The sequence below is a fragment of the Cherax quadricarinatus genome, chromosome 35 (genome assembly GCF_038502225.1).
Source record: "Cherax quadricarinatus isolate ZL_2023a chromosome 35, ASM3850222v1, whole genome shotgun sequence".
Taxonomy (NCBI): domain Eukaryota; kingdom Metazoa; phylum Arthropoda; class Malacostraca; order Decapoda; family Parastacidae; genus Cherax; species Cherax quadricarinatus.
The window spans coordinates 12,031,049-12,042,072 of NC_091326.1; the positions used below are offsets into that span (position 1 = coordinate 12,031,049).

General features: G+C 42.4%; 1 protein-coding gene across 2 annotated transcripts in view; it reads right to left on the minus strand.

Annotated features, from left to right (window-relative positions):
* Window positions 1-557: 557 nt before the first annotated feature.
* The window catches only part of Nnp-1 (Ribosomal RNA processing protein 1 homolog Nnp-1), a 54,348-nt gene continuing 43,881 nt past the window's right edge, over window positions 558-11,024 (minus strand). Inside the window, exons 9-10 of one of the 2 annotated variants that reach the window (XM_070091389.1) lie at window positions 1,306-1,339; window positions 847-1,002 (exon numbers count right to left, since the gene is read on the minus strand). In XM_070091389.1, the coding sequence (XP_069947490.1) occupies window positions 986-1,002; window positions 1,306-1,339 (51 nt within the window). In that variant the 3' untranslated portion in view covers window positions 847-985. Of the gene's footprint in view, window positions 1,003-1,305; window positions 1,340-11,024 lie in introns of both variants that reach the window. The other variant, XM_070091388.1, reaches the window with a different exon arrangement.

Consider the following 11,024-nt stretch of genomic DNA (forward strand, 5'->3'; position numbering starts at 1 on the left):
ATCCTTATTTTTTTTTATGTTCATCTTTACTCTAAAAAGAATATTCTGAATACTTCAGGACAGTCCCAATAGCTTATATGTTTTACCAAAACAATGTGATGCTTGAGGCTACACAACATACCAGTTTTCTTAATAAAGATTGTTCCTATTATTTACATTTTCAGACTCGGGAAATTCTTAAAATATATTTTAGCTTATTCAAGCCTGAAATATTCATCTTATCTGATTGAATAACTTAAATTCTCTTCCAATTTTTTTTTTAAATCACATATACACAATGATTATTTTGTCTATATATGCATGTGAAAGAAGAATACTCCTTTATATATAACAAAAGGAATCCAAGTAACTGTACAAACATCATACATGCAAATACATGTAACGTAGAAAACCATGTTTATCAGGCAAGCTGTGTATTGGTCAGGCATTAGCCTTGTGTATAGCAATAAGCTATGCTTTGACTCTTCCTTAAGAACTTTAAAGTTAGATTTCAAAAATGTTTGAATAACCCTTAAAAACTATGCATGTGTTAAACTCATCTGAATAAGTAATGTATATATGTTTCTTTATTTTATTCTAAATATCTTACAAGATGGTATTATAGTCACAATACAGAAAAGTGATTTCTATGTTTACCTCAAATGAAGTCGGGAAGTACATGTAATTGTTAAAATATAAAGGTACCTATATGGTACTGTGGTTTCATGTTCTTGGTATAACATTTGATTAAAAATAGTCTGCAGCCAATGCTCTCTTGCCTTTTATAAACTTAGGAGCAAAAGAAGAGCCAACAGTTTTTGTCTTCTTAAGCAATGGCTTTTTTACTAAAATTGGAAATGGAGAAGGTTTAAGTACCGGGGCCTTTGGCTGCTCACTGGCATTAAATGGGATCCTCGGACTAGCTCTCAAGGTACGTGCATAATCACTATATTCATGTTCCCTGTTTTTCTTCAGATTAATATTGATGGTGCGTGCCTTCTGAAAACTAGCCTTGGACAATTTCTGTAATGAAAAAAAGTTTAATTTTATAATTAGCCTTGTTGGCATACTACTACAGTAATTTAAAGTGTACTCTTAAAGTTGTAGCAAAACTATTACAGTACCATTCTTAATGAAACAAATTACTACCAAACCTCATATTTTATAAGTGCAGAGGTTACATAAATGTTTGAAATTCAAAAAGAAAAAAAAAAAAAATCCCTAAACAAATCCTTACAATTTGGTCATGAAAATTTTAATTTGAAATCAAAGTACAGGGACATTCAGCGAATACGCCTGATAAATATTTCAAAACTTGAACCCCACCTGTCAGATTCTCCATACTTCTCTCATTATGGTCCTAAATTTGTCAGAATGTAAGAAAGAAAAACAGAGTATTATAATTAACTATGGTAATTTTAAAAATAGCAGCACCACTAATATACTGTTATTCTAAATAATCACATGCTGTATTTTGATGATTACTTTTGAAAAGTGTTAATTTAACCCAGTAGTCCTTTCCATCCTTTATTTTCACAAAATAGAATTGTTTTTTATTTAGATATTCATACATAATGGTTTGACTAAGTGTATTCATTTTGTCTAAATACATTAGTTGAAAAAAGAACAATGTTCCAGGACTTTTAAAAACCACACGTATTTGTTAACATGGACAAAACTGGCAAATCATGTTTACAGTATATTATCACATCTGAAACAAAACAGCCGTAACATTTGTACAGACCAATCCATACCCGTTTTTGAATTATGGTAAGGATTTTTCACCCCATTTGTATTATTATTATTATAATCAAAAAGAAGCGCTAAGCCACAAGGACTATACAGCGCTGCAGGGCAGGAAGGAAGCGAGGGCATCAGGTGGCAAAAGGGAGATGGATGAGTAATAGGTTACGGATAACAGCGGGGCAGTGGATGGTGAAAGGGTAAAGGGCAGCAAGAGACTGAACTAGAAAGGGCTGAGGGGAGTGCGAAAAGTATCATCAGAGTTTGTGGAGTAAATCAGTCGTTGTCAAGAAGTCAATGAGAGAGTCAGGATTAAAGGAGGGTCCATCAGCAAGAAGGGAAGGTAAAGAGAGAGTAGTAGAACGAAGACGACGTTGGAGGTAAATTCTGCGTGCTCGTTGATAGAGAGGGCAGTCTAACAGAATGTGGCTAATCGATACTGGAACTTGACACTGCTCACAGAGAGGAACAGGGTGCCTCTCCATGAGATACCCATGAGTAAGACGAGTGTGACCAATGCGAAGGCGGGAGAGAGTGGTCTCCCAACCTCGGCACTGATGACAAGAAGACGGCCAGTAACCTATGCTCGGTTTAACAGAATGAAGTTTGTTACCGAGCAGAGTTGACCAACGTTGTTGCCAACGGGTGTGAAGGTGGGTAGCTATTGCAGCAAAATAGTCCAGAAATGGAACACCTCGATAGGAAATTGGTAGGTCATGTACTGCTGACCGCGCAGCAGTGTCTGCCTGTTCATTGCCCTGTACGTCGACATGACCAGGGACCCAACAAAAAACAATATCTTTATGTTTGGTAGAGATACGGCGTAGCCAAAGTTGGATATGGAGAACTAGGGGATGAGATGTATCAAATTTTCGTATAGCCTGTAGAGCACTAAGGGAGTCTGAGACTACTACAAATGATGACACAGGCATAGATGCGATACGAATAAGTGCTGCAAGAATGGCATACAGTTCAGCAGTAAAAATGCTAGCTGAAGATAGTAAATGTCCCCGCACGACGCTGTCCGGAAACACTGCTGGAAATCCGACGCCGTCTGAAGACTTAGAGCCATCTGTGTACACAGCGGTGTACACAGATGGGAGTGGAAGTGATCAAGAAAAAGAGAGCGGGAAGCCACCGTAGGCAGTTGAGCTTTCAAGCAAGGGAGTGAGAAAGAACAGACCCGAACAGCTGGAACTTCCCAGGGGGGTAGGGAAAAGTGAGATGCTACATGAACATATAAAGGTGGTAACTGAAGGGAAGACAAGAGTGAATGTAGGCGAAGAGAAAAGGGACGGAGCAAACAGGGGCGGCGAACGAATAAAGAATGTCTACTAATATCGGTGACCATTCTATAAATGGAAGGATTGTGTAGATCGTGAGAGCATACATAGTAGCGAAGGCAATGGGCATCACGGCGATCAGACAAGGATGGAACATTCGCTTCTGTATAGAGGCTCTCAACAGGGGAAGAGCGAAAAGCACCAAGGCACAAACGTAATCCTTGGTGATGGATAGAGTTAAGGCTAGAGAGAGTAGCAGGAGAGGCCGTGGAATAAATCTAGTCACCATAATCGAGTTTCGATAAAACGAGGGCTGAATGTAGGCGAAGCAGAGTTCGACGATCAGCTCCCCAGGAAAGATAAGCAAGGGTTTTAAGAAGGTTTAGCCGGCTGTGACAAGTTGCCTTCAGAGAGGTTATGTGAGGTTTCCAGGATAACCGACGGTCAAAGAGAAGGCCTAGAAACCTGGCTGTATCACGTTCGGGGATACGGGAGCCATAGAGATACAAAGGATGATCGGAGATAACAGAGCGTCTAGTGAAAGTAATTTGGTGAGTTTTGGTACTTGAAAATTTAAACCCATGCGTGGTGGCCCAAGTGGAAACACGGTCAACCGCATGCTGGAGAGAAACTGCAATAAGATGACAGTCAGCGCCTGCACAAGCAATAGCGAAGTCATCAACATAGAGTGATGACCAAATATTGGATGGAAGAACAGAGGTCAAATCATTTATAGCAAGGAGAAAAAGTGTTGTGCTTAGAACACATCCCTGAGGGACACCTTCAGCTTGGACGAAGTCCGGGGAAAGAACATTATTGACTCGAACACGGAAATGTCTGTCAGTTAAAAAGTTCTTAAGGAAGGATGGTAGATTGCCTCGGAGGCCTAAGGAATGGGCCTGGGCCAAAATATTATACCTCCAAGTTGTGTCATATGCCTTCTCAAGGTCAAAAAATATGGCAATAACCGAGTGATTATTCGCAAAGGCATTACGAACATACGTATCCAAGCGTAGTAAGGGGTCTATGGTAGAACGACCCTTATGAAAGCCATATTGACTAGCGGAGAGACTGTTGTGTGTCTCTAAATACCACATTAAACGTCGATTTACGAGACGTTCCATCACTTTGCAAACTGCACTAGTAAGAGCGATAGGGCGATAGTGGGAGGCATCATGTCCTGTAGTACCCGGTTTGCGGAAAGGGAGAACAATGGCAGATTTCCACAGCTGGGGAAGAACTCCTTGTGCCCAAATAAGATTGAAGAGGTGTAACAGGACTACAAGGGCTGACCGATGTAAATGTTGTAACATACGAATATGAATGTCGTCAGGCCCAGCTGCCGATGATCGGGAAGCTGAGAGCGTTGCCTCCAGTTCTTGAAGTGTAAAAGGCACATTATACTGTTCTTCTCTGAGAGAAGAAAAGTCCAAGGGTACTAACTCTCTGGCAGACTTTGAGGAAAGAAATGAGGGGCATAGATGGAGCCCTCGGGAAATACGGACCAGATGTGTGCCAAGTTCAATGGCAACGTCGAGAGGGTTTGCTACATCAACACCAGCGACCCGTAGAACAGGAGCTGGGTCAGGAGAGTATTTACCACTCAATTTCCTCACTTTTTTCCAGACTGCACTCATAGAAGAAGCAGAGGTGATGGTGGAAACATAGTCTCGCCAACAAGTGCGTTTAGCTTCACGGATGACACGGCGAGTGATCGCACGCTTCTGCTTAAAATCAAGAAGTCTCTCAGCGGTTCTATTGTACCGGTACCTGCCCCATGCAGCACGTTTCAAACGTACTGCACGAGCACAAGCAGGAGACCACCAAGGCACGCACTTCTGAGAATGCCTGCCTGAGGTTTGGGGTATAGAATGAGAAGCTGCGGTATAAACTGACGTCGAGAAGATGTGTAGGAGCTCATCAATGGAGGATGAAGAAGGAACCTTACTAAAAGCAGTGAGGTGTGAGTGAAGATCCCAATTTGCCCGATCAAATTGCCAGCGAGGGCTACGGAAAGGTGGTGAATAGGAAGGAGAAGTAAGAATGATCGGAAAATGATCGCTGTCATGTAAGTCTGGTAGAACAGACCAGGTGAAGTCTAGTGCAGTGGAGGAAGAGCAGACTGATAGATCGATGCAAGAGAGAGTATGAGTACGAGGATCAAAATGGGTGGGAGTACCCGTATTTAAAACATGGAGGGGGTGAGAGGCGAGAAAAGCCTCCAACTGAATGCCACGTGAGTCACAATGAGACCCCCCCCAGAGGAAATGGTGGGCATTAAAATCACCAAGTAACAGAAGTGGTGGTGGTAAGGATGAAACAAGAAAGGCAAAGTCTGGGATAGAAAATGCTCGAGAAGGAGAGAGATATAAAGAACATGTTGTAAACCACTTATTCAAGTGGATACGGGCTGCAGTGTAATGCAGCGAGGTATGGACAAATAGTTGACAGTACGGAATATCATTGCGTAGAAGAAGGGCACTTTCATTAAAGGTCCCATCTGAGAAAGGATCCGAAGAATACAATAAATTATAGCCTGAGATAGGTTGGAAAACAGCCGAGTGTAATTTTGGTTCTTGTAAGCAAGCACCAACAGGGGAAAACCTGGAAAGCAACATCTGAAGCTCACCCCGATTAGCCCTGAGGCCGCGGATATTCCACTGTAAATAGGCCATGATTGGCGATGAAGAAAATATCAGGAATCTGTAGGTAAAGGCACCTACGGACTAGAGGGGTTAGAAAAGTCAACGTGTGGTGGCATTGGAAGACGTTCAGGCAGCGAAGGAATGGAGCGTTGCGAAGAATGGGGTTGTGAAGATGGAGGAGAGGGAAGAGAAGGAACAGGAAGTGAATCAGTGTCCATTGAAGGTTTAGTCTCTGCAATATATTCTGAAATGGCTTCAAGTGTTTCTGAATTCAAAGATGTATGGGAGACCATATTGGAGATAGAAGGAGGAGGGTGAGTAAAGATTGGGACAGTAATGGACTGTACCAAAGTAGAGGGGGAGGGAAGAGTGTAAGGGACTGGAGATGAAGTGTGGGGGGGGACAGAAGAGGCAGAAACCTGGGAGGTGGCAGAAGAGGGAGAAACTTGGGAGGGGACGGGGGTGGAAGGCATAGTACGAGGAGGAGGGTGAATCTCCACACTTGTAATAGAGCCAGAGAGAGGGGAAGAACTAGGTACAGAGACTGGAAAGGTAAAGTGTGGAGGTGGAAGAAGGGAAGGAAGGGGCAAAGAAGATTTGAGCAATGTGGATTTTTTGGACTTCTGAGTAGAGGGGCGATTGGTATTAGGTGTCGTACGAGGTCTTGTCGATACTGGGGCTTGTGAGGAAGGACGCGAAGATGTGAGAACAGACTGAGTTGTAGTCGGGACGTCAGAACCAAGGACAGCAAAAGGATTAGATGCCGTAGTGGCTATGGGAGGGGTAACAACAGAGGAGGCTGCAGAAGATGGGACTCCAGAAGTGGGGGGATATTTGGAAACACGAGAATAAGAAACACGGGGTAGTCTCCCTTGGAGGCGGAGATGAGTAACTGCCATAGCATAAGGGAGACCTTCTGCCTCTTTGAGGCAACGGATTTCACGTTCATTTAAGTAGACCTGGCAACGGCGGGAGTACGAAGGGTGAGCTTCATTACAATTAAGGCAAGATGGAGGTTGACTGCAAGATGTATTAGAATGGTCGTCGGCACCACAGACTGGGCATTCGGCCATAGATCTGCAATATTTCGCTGGGTGACCAAAACGCCAGCAATTTCTACATTGTTGTGGTGTAGGTATCACCTTTCGAACTTGTAACCGATGTCCTGCGACATATACAGAGGACGGGAGTTCTTGGCTGTCAAAAGTTAAACGAGCCACATTGCAAGGGTAACGTCTCCGCCCCCGGGCAGGAAGGACATAAGTGTCTACTTTGAAGATTGGGAGATCCTGGAGTTCCAGCTGTTCAAAAATGTCATTGCCACATGACTGGAAATTCTGTTGGACTATGGTATGGGGCAGAATGACAGTACCACTACAAGAATTGAGAGAAAGATGTTTTTCAATAGTGATAGGAGTAGTATCGATATTCGAAAGGAGAGAAAGATCATGAGCTTGGGTAGCATTCTGGACAGTGACGATGCGCGTACCGCTCTTGAGAGCATGAAATGAAATATCTCTGCCAACATGACGCAGGAGCGCTTTGCCAATACTATGGTCAGAAAGGTAGGCAGAAGAAGAAGTCGGTCTTAAAGTAAAGAATTTAGTCTATTGTGTGGTCCGAAACTGAGCGTGGAGAGGGAGTGCTTGACGTGTCGGTCTTTTCCGAGTAGAATGGGAAGGTAACGAAGGAGCATCATCAGGAGATTGACGTTGGCGTTTAGGAGTAGGACCGGAGTTGGTCCGGCGTGAAATGGGCGGGCGATTCGAAAATTGCCGTACCGTAGAGGGAGAAGCAGGAAGCATAGTCAAAGGAGAGCGGAGTTCAGACTAATCGAAGGAGTTAGTCGAAGCCCCGGTACCTGAAGCAGGTGAGGAAACAGCACCAGCAAGAGGTACAGGGGCATCAGGAGTGTCCGAAGAGTGGTCTAAACACAAGGCAGGGTCAGAATGGGGTGCGGTATCAAGAAGGGGCCCGGGGGTAGTGGGTTCATGGATTGGGTTCTCCATGGTTAGGTTACTCCTTTGCTTTTTGTTTTTAAGAAAAAAAAAGAAAGAAGAAAAGAAAATAAAAATAAAAAAAAGAATAAAAAAAGGGGGGAGCGGGGAGGAATAGTTCCCAGGAGGAATGAAAGGGCCGGAAATCTCCCTCCGCGCCCAAGAGGACCTCAGCACCGCTAGTAGCGCAGATGCAGCATGGAACCCGTGCCATACCCTACCCTTCATGCCAGTAAACCAGCAATCCGGGATAGCAACCTCACATCTGCCGAGCTACCTCGGTGGACAAAAGAGAGGGCGACAGGTGACCCTGGGTGCTGAACATAATGTCTGCCAATATCCATCAGGAACTATATGGTTTTAGAGCCCCATAAGATTTCAATTATTTTTATTTACCCAAGGATTGCAATCTTACAGGCAGTTATTTCATGCATTGGCCAAGGAGGTATAACATCCTTCATGTGTGAAGAAGAGCCAGATGTGAGTGTGGGGGGGGAGGTGTGTGAGGCATTGGGTAGAATAAAAAAAAAAGAAATAAGACAAGCAGAGAGAGATTATGAGGCTAAAGTCGCAAGGGATTCAAAGACTAACCCAAAAGGGTTCTTTCCGGTATAAAGAAGTAAGATTAGGGATAAGATAGGCCCACTTAAGAGTAACTCAAGTCAGATCACTGACAGTGATGAGGAAATGTGTGAACTTCTCAATACCTATTTCCTCTCAGTTTTTACTCAGAAAGATACTAGTGAAATTCCAGAAATAATAAATTATGCAGAACAGGAGGATAATAAACTATGCATGATTAGGGTAACTAGTGACACGGCCCTCAGACAAACAGAAAAATTCAAGCCTAACAAATCCCCAGGCCCCAATGAACTGTTTGCAAGGGTTTTAAAGGAATGTAAAGAGGAACTTAGCATGCATTTGGCTAATCTTTTCAACATATCACTACAAACTGGCATAGTGCCAGACAAGTGGAAAATGGCAAATGTAATACACGTACCTATTTACAAGGCAGGTGACAGGTCCTTAGCTTTGAACTATAGACCAATAAGCCTTACCTCCATACTGGGAAAATTTATGGAATCAATAATTGCCGAGGCAATTCATAGCCATCTTGAAAGGCATAAATTGATTAAGGAGTCTCAGCACGGTTTTACAAAGGGGCATTCCTGTCTTACGAATTTACTAACTTTTTTCACTAAGGTATTTGAGGAGGTAGATCATGGTAATGAATATGATATTGTGTACATGGACTTCAGTAAGGCTCTCGATAGAGTTCCCCATCAGAGGCTATTGAGGAAACTTAAGGCACACGGAATAGGAGAAGAAATTTTTTCCTGGGTAGAGGCATGGTTGACAAATAGGCAGCAGAGAATTTGCATAAATGTGGAGAAATCAGAATGGGGGTACATCACAAGTGGTGTTCCACAGGGGTCAGTGTTAGGCTCCTTGTTGTTCACAATTTACATAAATGACATAGATGAAGGAATAAATCGTGACATAAGCAAATTAGCTGATGACACCAAAATAGGCAGTCCAATTCATTCTAATGAGGACATCAGAGCACTCCAGGATGATTTAAATAGAGTAATGCAGTGGTCGGAGAAGTGGCAGATGCAGTTTAATATAGACAAATGCAAAGTTCTAAATGTTGGACAGGAAAATAACCATGCCACATATAAACTAAATAATGTAGATCTTAATTTTACTAATTGCAAAAAGGATTTAGGAGTTCTGGTTAGCAGTAATTTGAAACCAAGACAACAGTGCATAAGCATTTGCAATAAAGCTAACAAAATCCTTGGCTTCATATCAAGAAGTATAAATAATAGAAGTGCTCAGGTTGTTCTTCAACTCCATATATCTTTGGTTAGGCCTAATTTAGATTATGCTGCACAGTTCTGGTCACCGTATTATAGAATGGATATAAATGCACTGGAAAACGTACAAAGGGGGCTGACAAAGTTGATCCCATGTATCAGAAATCTTCCCTGTGAGGGTAAACTGAGGGCCCTGAATCTGCACTTTCTAGAAAGGCACAGAATTAGGGGGAGATATGATTGGGGAGCCTTTAATTGAGCTTTGTGTAGAAAGAGGTTTGGTAATAAGTAATACATATTTTATGAAGAAGAGGTTAAATAAATATACAAGGTACGATACACCACGTAATGAAAGTAGTTTGTTAGATTATGTACTGGTGGATAAAAGGTTGATGGGTAGGCTCCAGGATGTACACGTTTATAGAGGGGCAACTGATATATCAGATCATTATTTAGTTGTAGCTACAGTTAGAGTAAGAGGTAGATGGGAAAAGAGGAAAATGGCAACAACAAGCAAGAGGGAGGTGAAAGTGTATAAACTAAGGGAGGAGGAAGTTCGGGTGAGATATAAGCAACTATTGGCAGAAAGGTGGGCTGGTGCAAGTATGAGTAGCAGGGAGGGTTGGAATAGTTTTAAAAATGCAGTATTAAAATGTGGGGCAGAAGTTTGTGGTTATAGGAGAGTGGGTGCAGGAGGAATGAGGAGTGATTGGTGGAATGATGAAGTAAAGGGTGTGATAAAAGAGAAAAAGTTAGCGTATGAGAGGTTTTTACAAAGCAGAAATGTTATAAGAAGAGTAGAGTATATGGAGAATAAAAGAAAGGTGAAGAGAGTGGTGAGAGAGTGCAAAAGGAGAGCAGATGATAGAGTGGGAGAGGCACTGTCAAGAAATTTTAATGAAAATAAGAAAAATTTTTGGAGTTAAACAAGTTAAGAAAGCCTAGAGTACGAATGGATTTGTCAGTTAAAAACAGAGTAGGGGAGTTAGTAGATGGGGAGATGGAGGTTTTGGGTAGATGGCGAGAATATTTTGAGGAACCTTTAAATGTCGATGAAGAAAGGGAAGTGGTAATTTCATGCACTGGCCAGGGAGGTATACCATCTTTTAGGAGTGAAGATGAGCAGGATGTGAGTGTGGGGGAGGTGCGTGAGGCATTACATAGAATGAAAGGGGGTAAAGCAGCTGGAACTGACGGGATCATGACAGAAATGTTAAAAGCAGGGGGGAGATATAGTGTTGGAGTGGTTGATATTTTTGTTTAATAAATGTATGAAAGAGGGGAAGGTACCTAGGGATTGACAGAGAGCATGTATAGTCCCTTTATATAAAGGGAAGGGGGGACAAAAGAGATTGTAAAAATTATAGAGGAATAAGTTTACTGAGTATACCAGGAAAAGTATACAGTAGGGTTATAATTGAAAGAATTAGAGGTAAGACAGAATGTAGGATTGCGGATGAGCAAGGAGGTTTCAGAGTGGGTAGGGGATGTGAAAATCAAGTGTTTACATTGAGGCATATATGTGAACAGTATTTAGATAAAGGCAGGGAAGTTTTT